We start from the raw sequence: 15,604 nt of genomic DNA, 5'->3' as shown, positions 1-15,604 counted from the left end.
GTTAGTGTGGGCAGTGCAGTGCGGAGGGAACACCACTCCTCTTCCACCTGGTTAGTGTGGGCAGTGCGGTGTGGAGGGAACACCACTCCTCTTCCACACAGTTAGTGCAAGCAGTGCGTTGTGGAGGGAACACCATTCCTCTTCCACATGGTTAGTGCAAGCAGTGCAGTGTGGAGGGAAACCATTCCTCTTCCACCTGGTTAGTGTGGGCAGTGCAGTGCGGAGGGAACACCACTCCTCTTCCACCTGGTTAGTGTGGGCAGTGCGGTGTGGAGGGAACACCACTCCTCTTCCACACAGTTAGTGCAGACAGCACAGTGCAGAGGGAACCGCACTCCTCTTCCACATTTTTAGTGCAAGATGTGCAATGCAGAGGGAACACCACTCCTCTTTCACATGGTTAGTGCAAGCAGTGCGGTGCGGTGGGAACACCACTCCTCTTCCACACAGTTAGTGCAAGCAGTGCAGTGCGGAGGGAACACCACTCCTCTTCCACACAGTTAGTGCAAGCAGTGCAGTGCGGAGGGAACACCACTCCTCTTCCACACAGTTAGTGCAAGCAGTGCGGTGCGGAGGGAACACCACTCCTCTTGCACACAGTTAGTGCAAATAGTGCGGTGCGGAGGGAACACCACTCCTCTTCCACATGGTTAGTGCAAGCAGTGCGGTGCGGAGGGAACACCACTCCTCTTCCACACAGTTAGTGCAAGCAGTGCGGTGCGGAGGGAACACCACCCCTCTTCCACACAGTTAGTGCAAGCAGTGCAGTGCGGAGGGAACACCACTCCTCTTCCACACAGTTAGTGCAAGCAGTGCGGTGCGGAGGGAACACCACTCCTCTTCCACACAGTTAGTGTGGGCAGTGCAGTGCGGAAGGAACACCACTCCTCTTCCACGTGGTTAGTGCAAGCAGTGCAGTGCGGAGGGAACACCACTCCTCTTCCACACAGTTAGTGCAAGCAGTGCGGAGCGGAGGGAACACCACTCCTTTTCCACACAGTTAGTGCAAGCAGTGCGGTGCGGAGGGAACACCACTCCTCTTCCACACAGTTAGTGCAAGCAGTGCGGTGCGGAGGGAACACCACTCCTCTTCCACATGGTTAGTGCAAGCAGTGCGGTGCGGAGGGAACACCACTCCTCTTCCACACAGTTAGTGTGGGCAGTGCAGTGCGGAGGGAACACCACTCCTCTTCCACGTGGTTAGTGCAAGCAGTGCAGTGCGGAGGGAACACCACTCCTCTTCCACACAGTTAGTGCAAGCAGTGCGGTGCGGAGGGAACACCACTCCTTTTCCACACAGTTAGTGCAAGCAGTGCGGTGCGGAGGGAACACCACTCCTCTTCCACACAGTTAGTGCAAGCAGTGCGGTGCGGAGGGAACACCACTCCTCTTCCACATGGTTAGTGCAAGCAGTGCGGTGCGGTGGGAACACCACTCCTCTTCCATACAGTTAGTGCAAGCAGTGCGGTGCGGTGCGGAGGGAACACCACTCCTCTTCCACACAGTTAGTGCAAGCAGTGCGGTGCGGAGGGAACACCACTCCTCTTCCACACAGTTAGTGCAAGCAGTGCGGTGCGGAGGGAACACCACTCCTCTTCCACACAGTTAGTGCAAGCAGTGCAGTGTGGAGGGAACACCACTCCTCTTCCACACAGTTAGTGCAAGCAGTGCGGTGCGGAGGGAACACCACTTCTCTTCCACACAGTTAGAGCAAGCAGTGCGGTGCGGAGGGAACACCACTCCTCTTCCACACAGTTAGTGCAAGCAGTGCGGTGTGGAGGGAACACCACTCCTCTTCCACATGGTTAGTGCAAGCAGTGCGGAGCGGAGGGAACACCACTCCTCTTCCACACAGTTAGTGCAAGCAGTGCAGTGCGGAGGGAACACCACTCCTCTTCCACCCGGTTAGTGCAAGCAGTGCGGTGCGGAGGGAACACCACTCCTCTTCCACACAGTTAGAGCAAGCAGTGCGGTGCGGAGGGAACACCACTCCTCTTCCACCTGGTTAGTGCAAGCAGTGCGTTGTGGAGGGAACACCACTCCTCTTCCACATGGTTAGTGCAAGCAGTGCGGTGTGGAGGGAACACCACTCCTCTTCCACATGGTTAGTGCAAGCAGTGCGTTGTGGAGGGAACACCATTCCTCTTCCACATGGTTAGTGCAAGCAGTGTGGTGCGGAGGGAACACCACTCCTCTTCCACACAGTTAGTGCAAGCAGTGCAGTGCGGAGGGAACACCACTCCTCTTCCACACAGTTAGTGCAAGCAGTGCAGTGTGGAGGGAAACCATTCCTCTTCCACCTGGTTAGTGTGGGCAGTGCAGTGCGGAGGGAACACCACTCCTCTTCCACCTGGTTAGTGTGGGCAGTGCGGTGTGGAGGGAACACCACTCCTCTTCCACACAGTTAGTGCAGGCAGCACAGTGCAGAGGGAACCGCACTCCTCTTCCACATTTTTAGTGCAAGCTGTGCAATGCAGAGGGAACACCACTCCTCTTTCACATGGTTAGTGTGGGCAGTGCGGTGTGGTGGGAACACCACTCCTCTTCCACACGGTTAGTGCAAGCAGTGCAGTGCGGAGGGAACACCACTCCTCTTCCACACAGTTAGTGCAAGCAGTGCGGTGCGGAGGGAACACCACTCCTCTTCCACATGGTTAGTGCAAGCAGTGCGGTGCGGAGGGAACACCACTCCTCTTCCACACAGTTAGTGCAAGCAGTGCGGTGCGGAGGGAACACCACTCCTCTTCCACACAGTTAGTGCAAGCAGTGCGGTGCGGAGGGAACACCACTCCTCTTCCACACAGTTAGTGCAAGCAGTGCGGTGTGGAGGGAACACCACTCCTCTTCCACATGGTTAGTGCAAGCAGTGCGGAGCGGAGGGAACACCACTCCTCTTCCACACAGTTAGTGCAAGCAGTGCAGTGCGGAGGGAACACCACTCCTCTTCCACCCGGTTAGTGCAAGCAGTGCGGTGCGGAGGGAACACCTCTCCTCTTCCACACAGTTAGTGCAAGCAGTGCAGTGCGGAGGGAACACCACTCCTCTTCCACACAGTTAGTGCAAGCAGTGCAGTGTGGAGGGAAACCATTCTTCTTCCACCTGGTTAGTGTGGGCAGTGCAGTGCGGAGGGAACACCACTCCTCTTCCACCTGGTTAGTGTGGGCAGTGCGGTGTGGAGGGAACACCACTCCTCTTCCACACAGTTAGTGCAGGCAGCACAGTGCAGAGGGAACCGCACTCCTCTTCCACATTTTTAGTGCAAGCTGTGCAATGCAGAGGGAACACCACTCCTCTTTCACATGGTTAGTGTGGGCAGTGCGGTGTGGTGGGAACACCACTCCTCTTCCACACAGTTAGTGCAAGCAGTGCAGTGCGGAGGGAACACCACTCCTCTTCCACACAGTTAGTGCAAGCAGTGCGGTGCGGAGGGAACACCACTCCTCTTCCACATGGTTAGTGCAAGCAGTGCGGTGCGGAGGGAACACCACTCCTCTTCCACACAGTTAGTGCAAGCAGTGCGGTGCGGAGGGAACACCACTCCTCTTCCACACAGTTAGTGCAAGCAGTGCGGTGCGGAGGGAACACCACTCCTCTTCCACACAGTTAGTGCAAGCAGTGCGGTGCGGAGGGAACACCACTCCTCTTCCACACAGTTAGTGCAAGCAGTGCAGTGTGGAGGGAACACCACTCCTCTTCCACACAGTTAGTGCAAGCAGTGCGGTGTGGAGGGAACACCACTCCTCTTCCACCCGGTTAGTGCAAGCAGTGCGGTGCGGAGGGAACACCACTCCTCTTCCAAACAATTAGAGCAAGCAGTGCGGTGCGGAGGGAGCACCACTCCTCTTCCACACAGTTAGTGCAAGCAGTGCGGTGTGGAGGGAACACCACTCCTCTTCCACACAGTTAGTGCAAGCAGTGCGGTGCGGAGGGAACACCACTCCTCTTCCACACAGTTAGTGCAAGCAGTGCCGTGCGGAGGGAACACCACTCCTCTTCCACACAGTTAGTGCAAGCAGTGCGGTGCGGAGGGAACATCACTCCTCTTCCACATGGTTAGTGCAAGCAGTGCGGTGCGGAGGGAACACCACTCCTCTTCCACACAGTTAGTGGGGGCAGTGCAGTGCAGAGGGAACACCACTCCTCTTCCACACAGTTAGTGCAAGCAGTGCCGTGCGGAGGGAACACCACTCCTCTTCCACACAGTTAGTGCAAGCAGTGCGGTGCGGAGGGAACACCACTCCTCTTCCACATGGTTAGTGCAAGCAGTGCGGTGCGGAGGGAACACCACTCCTCTTCCACACAGTTAGTGCAAGCAGTGCGGTGCGGAGGGAACACCACTCCTCTTCCACACAGTTAGTGTGGGCAGTGCGGTGCGGAGGGAACACCACTCCTCTTCCACGTGGTTAGTGCAAGCAGTGCAGTGCGTAGGGAACACCACTCCTCTTCCACACAGTTAGTGCAAGCAGTGCGGTGCGGAGGGAACACCACTCCTTTTCCACACAGTTAGTGCAAGCAGTGCGGTGCGGAGGGAACACCACTCCTCTTCCACACAGTTAGTGCAAGCAGTGCGGTGCGGAGGGAACACCACTCCTCTTCCACACGGTTAGTGCAAGCAGTGCGGTGCGGAGGGAACACCACTCCTCTTCCACACGGTTAGTGCAAGCAGTGCGGTGCGGAGGGAACACCACTCCTCTTCCACACAGTTAGTGCAAGCAGTGCGGTGCGGAGGGAACACCACTCCTCTTCCACACAGTTAGTGCAAGCAGTGCGGTGCGGAGGGAACACCACTCCTCTTCCACACAGTTAGTGCAAGCAGTGCGGTGCGGAGGGAACACCACTCCTCTTCCACACAGTTAGTGCAAGCAGTGCGGTGTGGTGGGAACACCACTCCTCTTCCACACAGTTAGTGCAAGCAGTGCGGTGCGGAGGGAACACCACTCCTCTTCCACACAGTTAGTGCAAGCAGTGCGGTGTGGTGGGAACACCACTCCTCTTCCACACAGTTAGTGCAAGCAGTGCGGTGCGGAGGGAACACCACTCCTCTTCCACATGGTTAGTGCAAGCAGTGTGGTGCGGAGGGAACACCACTCCTCTTCCACACAGTTAGTGCAAGCAGTGCAGTGCGGAGGGAACACCACTCCTCTTCCACACAGTTAGTGCAAGCAGTGCAGTGTGGAGGGAAACCATTCCTCTTCCACCTGGTTAGTGTGGGCAGTGCAGTGCGGAGGGAACACCACTCCTCTTCCACCTGGTTAGTGTGGGCAGTGCGGTGTGGAGGGAACACCACTCCTCTACCACACAGTTAGTGCAGGCAGCACAGTGCAGAGGGAACCGCACTCCTCTTCCACATTTTTAGTGCAAGCTGTGCAATGCAGAGGGAACACCACTCCTCTTCCACATGGTTAGTGTGGGCAGTGCGGTGTGGAGGGAACACCACTCCTCTTCCACACAGTTAGTGCAAGCAGTGCAGTGCGGAGGGCACACCACTCCTCTTCCACATGGTTAGTGCAAGCAGTGCGGTGCGGAGGGAACACCACTCCTCTTCCACACAGTTATTGCAAGCAGTGCAGTGCGGAGGGAACACCACTCCTCTTCCACACAGTTAGTGCAAACAGTGCGGTGCGGAGGGAACACCACTCCTCTTCCACATGGTTAGTGCAAGCAGTGCGGTGCGGAGGGAACACCACTCCTCTTCCACACAGTTAGTGCAAGCAGTGCGGTGCGGAGGGAACACCACTCCTCTTCCACACAGTTAGTGCAAGCAGTGCAATGCAGAGGGAACACCACTCCTCTTCCACACAGTTAGTGCAAGCAGTGCGGTGCGGAGGGAACACCACTCCTCTTCCACACAGTTAGTGCAAGCAGTGCAGTGTGGAGGGAACACCACTCCTCTTCCACACAGTTAGTGCAAGCAGTGCGGTGTGGAGGGAACACCACTCCTCTTCCACACAGTTAGTGCAAGCAGTGCAGTGTGGAGGGAACACCACTCCTCTTCCACCCGGTTAGTGCAAGCAGTGCGGTGCGGAGGGAACACCACTCCTCTTCCACACAGTTAGAGCAAGCAGTGCGGTGCGGAGGGAACACCACTCCTCTTCCACACAGTTAGTGCAAGCAGAGCGGTGTGGAGGGAACACCACTCCTCTTCCACATGGTTAGTGCAAGCAGTGCGGAGCGGAGGGAACACCACTCCTCTTCCACACAGTTAGTGCAAGCAGTGCAGTGCGGAGGGAACACCACTCCTCTTCCACCTGGTTAGTGCAAGCAGTGCAGTGCGGAGGGAACACCACTCCTCTTCCACACAGTTAGTGCAAGCAGTGCGGTGCGGAGGGAACACCACTCCTCTTCCACCTGGTTAGTGTGGGCAGTGCAGTGCGGAGGGAACACCATTCCTCTTCCACCTGGTTAGTGTGGGCAGTGCAGTGCGGAGGGAACACCACTCCTCTTCCACCTGGTTAGTGTGGGCAGTGCGGTGTGGAGGGAACACCACTCCTCTTCCACACAGTTAGTGCAAGCAGTGCAGTGCGGAGGGCACACCACTCCTCTTTCACACGGTTAGTGCAAGCGGCGCAGTGTGGAGGGAACACCACTCCTCTTCCACACAGTTAGTGCAAGCAGTGCAGTGCGGAGGGAACACCACTCCTCTTCCACACAGGTAGTGCAAGCAGTGCGGTGCGGAGGGAACACCACTCCTCTTCCACCTGGTTAGTGCAGGCGGCGCAGTGCGGAGGGAACACCACTCCTTTTCCACACAGTTAGTGGAAGCAGTGCGGTGCGGAGGGAACACCACTCCTCTTCCACACAGTTAGTGCAAGCAGTGCAGTGCGGAGGGTACACCACTCCTCTTCCACACAGTTAGTGCAAGCAGTGCGGTGCGGAGGGAACACCACTCCTCTTCCACACAGTTAGTGCAAGCAGTGCGGTGCGGAGGGAACATCACTCCTCTTCCACATGGTTAGTGCAAGCAGTGCGGTGCGGAGGGAACACCACTCCTCTTCCACACAGTTAGTGGGGGCAGTGCAGTGCGGAGGGAACACCACTCCTCTTCCACACAGTTAGTGCAAGCAGTGCGGTGCGGAGGGAACACCACTCCTCTTCCACACAGTTAGTGCAAGCAGGGCGGTGCGGAGGGAACACCACTCCTCTTCCACATGGTTAGTGCAAGCAGTGCGGTGCGGAGGGAACACCACTCCTCTTCCACACAGTTAGTGCAAGCAGTGCAGTGTGGAGGGAACACCACTCCTCTTCCACACAGTTAGTGCAAGCAGTGCGGTGTGGAGGGAACACCACTCCTCTTCCACCCGGTTAGTGCAAGCAGTGCGGTGCGGAGGGAACACCACTCCTCTTCCAAACAATTAGAGCAAGCAGTGCGGTGCGGAGGGAGCACCACTCCTCTTCCACACAGTTAGTGCAAGCAGTGCGGTGTGGAGGGAACACCACTCCTCTTCCACACAGTTAGTGCAAGCAGAGCGGTGTGGAGGGAACACCACTCCTCTTCCACATGGTTAGTGCAAGCAGTGCAGTGCGGAGGGAACACCACTCCTCTTCCACACAGTTAGTGCAAGCAGTGCAGTGCGGAGGGCACACCACTCCTCTTTCACACGGTTAGTGCAAGCGGCGCAGTGTGGAGGGAACACCACTCCTCTTCCACACAGTTAGTGCAAGCAGTGCAGTGCGGAGGGAACACCACTCCTCTTCCACACAGGTAGTGCAAGCAGTGCGGTGCGGAGGGAACACCACTCCTCTTCCACCTGGTTAGTGCAGGCGGCGCAGTGCGGAGGGAACACCACTCCTCTTCCACACAGTTAGTGCAAGCTGTGCAGTGCGGAGGGAACACCACTCCTCTTCCACACAGTTAGTGCAAGCAGTGCAGTGTGGAGGGAACACCACTCCTCTTCCACCCGGTTAGTGCAAGCAGTGCGGTGCGGAGGGAACACCACTCCTCTTCCACACAGTTAGAGCAAGCAGTGCGGAGCGGAGGGAACTCCACTCCTCTTCCACACAGTTAGTGCAAGCAGTGCAGTGTGGAGGGAAACCATTCCTCTTCCACCTGGTTAGTGTGGGCAGTGCAGTGCGGAGGGAACACCACTCCTCTTCCACCTGGTTAGTGTGGGCAGTGCGGTGTGGAGGGAACACCACTCCTCTTCCACACAGTTAGTGCAAGCAGTGCAGTGCGGAGGGCACACCACTCCTCTTTCACACGGTTAGTGCAAGCGGCGCAGTGTGGAGGGAACACCACTCCTCTTCCACACAGTTAGTGCAAGCAGTGCAGTGCGGAGGGAACACCACTCCTCTTCCACACAGGTAGTGCAAGCAGTGCGGTGCGGAGGGAACACCACTCCTCTTCCACCTGGTTAGTGCAGGCGGCGCAGTGCGGAGGGAACACCACTCCTTTTCCACACAGTTAGTGGAAGCAGTGCGGTGCGGAGGGAACACCACTCCTCTTCCACACAGTTAGTGCAAGCAGTGCAGTGCGGAGGGTACACCACTCCTCTTCCACACAGTTAGTGCAAGCAGTGCGGTGCGGAGGGAACACCACTCCTCTTCCACACAGTTAGTGCAAGCAGTGCGGTGCGGAGGGAACATCACTCCTCTTCCACATGGTTAGTGCAAGCAGTGCGGTGCGGAGGGAACACCACTCCTCTTCCACACAGTTAGTGGGGGCAGTGCAGTGCGGAGGGAACACCACTCCTCTTCCACACAGTTAGTGCAAGCAGTGCGGTGCGGAGGGAACACCACTCCTCTTCCACACAGTTAGTGCAAGCAGGGCGGTGCGGAGGGAACACCACTCCTCTTCCACATGGTTAGTGCAAGCAGTGCGGTGCGGAGGGAACACCACTCCTCTTCCACATGGTTAGTGCAAGCAGTGCGGTGCGGAGGGAACACCACTCCTATTCAACACAGTTAGTGCAAGCAGTGCGGTGCGGAGGGAACACCACTCCTCTTCCACACAGTTAGTGCAAGCAGTGCGGTGCGGAGGGAACACCACTCCTCTTCCACACAGTTAGTGTGGGCAGTGCAGTGCGGAAGGAACACCACTCCTCTTCCACGTGGTTAGTGCAAGCAGTGCAGTGCGTAGGGAACACCACTCCTCTTCCACACAGTTAGTGCAAGCAGTGCGGTGCGGAGGGAACACCACTCCTTTTCCACACAGTTAGTGCAAGCAGTGCGGTGCGGAGGGAACACCACTCCTCTTCCACACAGTTAGTGCAAGCAGTGCGTGCGGAGGGAACACCACTCCTCTTCCACACGGTTAGTGCAAGCAGTGCGGTGCGGAGGGAACACCACTCCTCTTCCACACAGTTAGTGCAAGCAGTGCGGTGCGGAGGGAACACCACTCCTCTTCCACACAGTTAGTGCAAGCAGTGCGGTGCGGAGGGAACACCACTCCTCTTCCACACAGTTAGTGCAAGCAGTGCGGTGCGGAGGGAACACCACTCCTCTTCCACACAGTTAGTGCAAGCAGTGCAGTGCGGAGGGAACACCACTCCTCTTCCACACAGTTAGTGCAAGCAGTGCAGTGTGGAGGGAACACCACTCCTCTTCCACACAGTTAGTGCAAGCAGTGCAGTGCGGAGGGAACACCACTCCTCTTGCACACAGTTAGTGCAAGCAGTGCAGTGTGGAGGGAAACCATTCCTCTTCCACCTGGTTAGTGTGGGCAGTGCAGTGCGGAGGGAACACCACTCCTCTTCCACCTGGTTAGTGTGGGCAGTGCGGTGTGGAGGGAACACCACTCCTCTTCCACACAGTTAGTGCAGGCAGCACAGTGCAGAGGGAACCGCACTCCTCTTCCACATTTTTAGTGCAAGCTGTGCAATGCAGAGGGAACACCACTCCTCTTCCACATGGTTAGTGTGGGCAGTGCGGTGCGGAGGGAACACCACTCCTCTTCCACACAGTTATTGCAAGCAGTGCAGTGCGGAGGGAACACCACTCCTCTTCCATATGGTTAGTGCAAACAGTGCGGTGCGGAGGGAACACCACTCCTCTTCCACATGGTTAGTGCAAGCAGTGCGGTGCGGAGGGAACACCACTCCTCTTCCACACAGTTAGTGCAAGCAGTGCGGTGCGGAGGGAACACCACTCCTCTTCCACACAGTTAGTGCAAGCAGTGCGGTGCGGAGGGAACACCACTCCTCTTCCACACAGTTAGTGCAAGCAGTGCGGTGCGGAGGGAACACCACTCCTCTTCCACACAGTTAGTGCAAGCAGTGCGGTGCGGAGGGAACACCACTCCTCTTCCACACAGTTAGTGCAAGCAGTGCGGTGCGGAGGGAACACCACTCCTCTTCCAAACAATTAGAGCAAGCAGTGCGGTGCGGAGGGAACACCACTCCTCTTCCACACAGTTAGTGCAAGCAGTGCGGTGCGGAGGGAACACCACTCCTCTTCCACACAGTTAGTGCAAGCAGTGCAGTGTGGAGGGAACACCACTCCTCTTCCACACAGTTAGTGCAAGCCCTGCAGTGTGGAGGGAACACCACTCCTCTTCCACCCGGTTAGTGCAAGCAGTGCGGTGCGGAGGGAACACCACTCCTCTTCCAAACAATTAGAGCAAGCAGTGCGGTGCGGAGGGAACACCACTCCTCTTCCACACAGTTAGTGCAAGCAGTGCGGTGCGGAGGGAACACCACTCCTCTTCCACACAGTTAGTGCAAGCAGTGCGGTGCGGAGGGAACACCACTCCTCTTCCACACAGTTAGTGCAAGCAGTGCAGTGCGGAGGGAACACCACTCCTCTTCCACACAGTTAGTGCAAGCAGTGCAGTGTGGAGGGAACACCACTCCTCTTCCACACAGTTAGTGCAAGCAGTGCAGTGTGGAGGGAACACCACTCCTCTTCCACCCGGTTAGTGCAAGCAGTGCGGTGCGGAGGGAACACCACTCCTCTTCCAAACAATTAGAGCAAGCAGTGCGGTGCGGAGGGAACACCACTCCTCTTCCACACAGTTAGTGCAAGCAGTGCGGTGCGGAGGGAACACCACTCCTCTTCCACACAGTTAGTGCAAGCAGTGCAGTGTGGAGGGAAACCATTCCTCTTCCACCTGGTTAGTGTGGGCAGTGCAGTGCGGAGGGAACACCACTCCTCTTCCACCTGGTTAGTGTGGGCAGTGCAGTGCGGAGGGAACACCACTCCTCTTCCACACAGTTAATGCAAACAGTGCAGTGTGGAGGGAAACCATTCCTCTTCCACCTGGTTAGTGCAAGCGGCGCAGTGCAGAGGGAACACCACTCCTCTTCCACATGGTTAGTGTGGGCAGTGCGGTGTGGAGGGAACACCACTCCTCTTCCACACAGTTAGTGCAGGCAGCACAGTGCAGAGGGAACACCACTCCTCTTCCACATGGTTAGTGCAAGCTGTGCAATGCAGAGGGAACACCACTCCTGTTCCACACGTTTTAGTGACTGGAAGCCAGTGTCCAGTGGCATACCACAGGGATCTGTGCTGGGTCCCCTGTTGTTTGTCATTTATATAAACGACATAGATGACTATGTGGGGGGTCGGATCAGTAACTTCGCAGATGACACAAAGATTGGCTGAGTGGTTAACAGTGAGGTTGAGTGTCTTGGGTTACAGGAAGATATAGACGGGATGGTCAAATGGGCAGAAAAGTGGCAGATGGAATTTAACCCTGAAAAGTGTGAGGTGATACACTTTGGAAGGAGTAACGTGACACGGAAGTATTCAATAAATGGCCTGACACTGGGAAGTTCCGAGAACAAAGGGACCTTGGTGTGTTTGTCCACAGATCACTGAAGGCTGAAGGACAGGTTAATAGGGTGGTGAAAAAGGCATATGGGACACTTGCCTTTATCAATCGAGGCATAGATTACAAAAGCAGGGAGGTCATGTTGGAGTTGTATAGAACTTTGGTAAGGCCACAGCTGGAGTACTGTGTGCAATTCTGGTCGCCACATTATAGGAAGGATGTGATTGCACTGGAGGGGGTGCAGAGGCGATTCACCAGGATGTCGCCTGGGATGGAACATTTAAGCTATGAAGAGAGTTTGGATAGGCTTGGGTTGTTTTCGCTGGAGCAGAGAAGACTGAGGGGTGACCTGATCGAGATGTACAAGATTATGAGGGGCATGGACAGGGTGGATAGGGAGCAGCTGTTCCCCTTAGTTGAAGGGTCAGTTACGAGGGGTCACAAGTTTAAGTTGAGGGGTGGGAGGTTTAAGGGGGATTTGAGGAAGAACTTTTTTACCCAGAGGGTGGTGACGGTCTGGAATGCACTGCCTGGGAGGGTGGTAGAGGAGGGTTGCCTCACATCCTTTAAAAAGTACCTGGATGAGCACTTGGCATGTCATAACATTCAAGGCTATAGGCCAAGTGCTGGCAAATGGGATTAGGTAGACAGGTCAGGTGTCTTTAATGCATCGGTGCAGACCCGATGGGCTGAAGGGCCTCTTCTGCACTGTGTTATTCTGTGATTCTGTGATAGTGCAAGCAGCACGGTGCGGAGGGAACACCACTCCTCTTTCATACAGTTAGTGTGGGCAGTGCGGTGTGGAGGGAACACCACTCTTTTTCCTATAAGAACATAAGAAATAGGAGCTCACCATCACCTTCTCAAGGGCAATTAGGGATGGGCAATAAATGCTGGCCTAGCCAGTGACACCCACATCGCATGAATGAATTAAAAAAAAGGAGTACACTATCTAGTCCCTTGAGCCTGCTCCGTCAATCAATACAACCATGGCTGATCTTCTACCTCAACTCTACTTTCCTGCTCACTCGATTGCGTTAGTGTCCAAAAATCTATCGAAGCTCATGGGGTAGAAAATTCCAAAAATTCATAATCCTCTGCTCTGAGTGAAGAAATTTCTCCTCTTCTCAGTCTAAATGGCTGACCCCTTATTGCTAATTCCCATCTCACTGCTATTGAGCATGTCTGTATGGACTCAGTACTGCACTCCAAACAGCTGAGAATTTATCTCTCTCACAGCTTTTTCATCCAAAGTGCAGCATGTAGAAAAGAAAATGAAATAAGGATAGAATTTTCTCTGTTTCCAGTCATCGTGCTGAGCCTTTGCGACTGTTAGTAAATGCTTCTGGAGGTGGGACTGGAACTGAGATACTGTGTGAGATGTGGACTAGAGGATGACTGTGGAGACAGAGATACTGAGCAGAATCTTGCGGCCTTAGTGTTGCACAAATGGCAGGGTGATTTCCAGCTCAGGAACTGGGATGCCCGAGTCTGGGCTTTCCAGTTGAATTTTCTGGAAGGAGTTTAATTAGGAACCCGCTTCTGAGAGTGCTGTAAAATTTGTGATGGCAGGTGGGATGATGAGTTGGGATCGTGTTTGAGTACACAGAATATAAAGGGCCATCAACAGCCTTCACAGTGGCTGCACAGAGATTTGTGTTGTGATGACTTGGAGGGGTTACTTCTGCAGAAAATGGAAAGCAGACAGGGAAGGTGTGTAGTCCCGTTGAATTGTGAAAGTCTCCCACAGGAACTGCCAGCAGTTTTCTTACCAAGACCACTATCATTCATAACAGTTCAGTGACCTGCTCCTGTCATCGCAAGCCTCTGCCAATGGCTAACCTCAGGCTTGCTGCTTTCCCCCTTAATAGTACTGAGTCAGATGCTGGCTTCAGTAACTTCCCGCTGTGCACTCGCCTCCTCTAAGCTTCAATCTTCCAGATCTGTGTGTGACCCCCACCCGCTGTTGGCAAATAGCCATTGCAGGTGTAACATTTCACAGTTGCCGACAAGGTTCCCAACCTGCCCTGGGAAAGATGGAAGGAGGCAGAAAGATGTCGGGATACCAGCGTGAAGGTGCGCTCTTCCCTATTTTCCGGCCTCCAATGGTTTGGGAAAATTCCCCCCCACTGTCTATGAACGGCAAGGTGATAGTGGGGGGAAAGAGATACCATGTGAGATATGAGGCTTCAGTCTTTCAGATCCATTTTATCTTTTCAGATAATTGGGAATCGAATTCCGTTTAAAGCCTGATGAAGCTCTGCAGGCATTGCCTTATTCTCTTTTTGTTTTCAGGAGGCCTCCTATTTGCCTAACATCAGCACTTTACCCCAGAAAGGAAGAAGTGACATGCTTCTACTGACTGTCCAACTCTCTAGCTGTGGCCAACTGGTGACTAGTGGACAGCAGGCCGGGCACTTGCCAGACAGTTTGGTGACCACATCGAACTTGTATAATGCACTGGTGTCGTGGTTCCTTTCCCTGGTGAGTTTCTGGTTAAAATAGGACAATCAGATACTGAACTCCAGCACTCTTAGGCTGAACAGGGGTTGTCGCCTCCGAGACAAAGTCATAACTTCAGTTTCTTTCACATCACCAGGACAGGGATGCTTTAATATTTCATAAACCACTTGCTCCTAACATGTGCTCCTTTTTTAAAGAAAACAATTCAAAGTGATTTGTGCCAAGTTATCACTGATTTCGGACTGCTTTTCCCCACCACTTGGGTGTGCCTAATAGTGTGTTCAGGAAAATTTTCTACAATGGTATGTTGCTCGTCCAATGAGAAAGGAGGCACTGCTCGACGTGGTTCTTGGAATGAAGTGCGCCAAGTGAATCAAGTATCAGTAGGAGAACATTTAAGGGATAGTGATCATTGAATCATAAGGTTTAGGCCGACTATGGAAAAGGACAAAGAGCAATCCAGGCTGAGAATAATTAACTGGGGAAGGCCAACTTCAGTGCGGTAAGAATCGAGCTGGGGTGAATAAATTGGAGTCAAAAGCTGGCAGGAAAATCAGTAGATGAACAATGGGCTACCTTCAAAGAAGAGATAGTTCGGGCACAGTCACGGTATGTTCCCTCACCGGGGAAAAGTAAGGCAAACAAATCCAGAGCTCCCTGGATGACAAAAGAGGTAGAGATTAAGATAAAGAAGAGAAAGTGTGCTTATGACAGATGCCAGGTATAAAAAACTATTGAGAATCAGGCTGAATATAGAAGATCAGAGGGGAAGTGAAAAAGCAAATACGAGAAGCAAAGAGAGAGCATGAAAAGTGACTGGCAGCTAGCATTAAAAGAAATCTTAAAGTTTTCTATAGGCATAGTCTTCTTCTTTGGCCTCCTTATCTCGAGAGACAATGGGTAAGCGCCTGGAGGTGGTCAGTGGTGTGTGGAGCAGTGCCTGGAGTGGCTATAAAGGTCAATTCTAGAGTGACAGACTCTTCCACAGGTGCTGCAGAAAAATTTGTTTGTCAGGGCTGTTACACAGTTGGCTCTCCCCTTGCGCTTCTGTCTTTTTTCCTGCCAACTACTAAGTCTTTTCGACTCGCCACACTTTAGCCCCGCCTTTATGGCTGCCCGCCATCTATAGGCATATAAATAGTAAAAGGGTGGTAAAAGGAGGAGTGGGGCCGATTAGGGACCAGAAAGGGGATTTACACGTAGAGGAAAAACCTTTTCACGCAGCAAGTGGTTAAGGTCTGGAATGTGCTGCCTGAGAACGCGGTGGAGGCAGGTTCAATTGAATCATTCAAAAGGGAATTAGACAGTTATATGAAAAGGAGGAATGTGTAGGGTTACGGGGAGAAGGCAGGGGAATGGAACTGAGGGAATTGCTCATTCGGAGAGCCAGTGCAGACATCATGGGCTGAATGGCCTCCTGCATTGTAATGA

General features: G+C 54.2%; 1 protein-coding gene across 2 annotated transcripts in view; it reads left to right on the top strand.

Annotated features, from left to right (window-relative positions):
* The window catches only part of LOC137383584 (dynein axonemal assembly factor 8), a 106,602-nt gene that overhangs the window by 43,210 nt on the left and 47,788 nt on the right, over positions 1 to 15,604 (top strand). For both annotated transcript variants that reach the window (XM_068056731.1, XM_068056732.1), the window contains exon 11: positions 14,006 to 14,194. In XM_068056731.1, coding sequence (XP_067912832.1) covers positions 14,006 to 14,194 — 189 coding nt within the window. The remainder of the gene's footprint in view (positions 1 to 14,005; positions 14,195 to 15,604) is intronic.

This window comes from Heterodontus francisci, chromosome 24, assembly GCF_036365525.1.
Source record: "Heterodontus francisci isolate sHetFra1 chromosome 24, sHetFra1.hap1, whole genome shotgun sequence".
Taxonomy (NCBI): Eukaryota; Metazoa; Chordata; class Chondrichthyes; order Heterodontiformes; family Heterodontidae; genus Heterodontus; species Heterodontus francisci.
The sequence above is the reverse complement of the archived record's forward strand: the minus strand, read 5'-3'. Positions and strand labels throughout refer to the sequence as shown.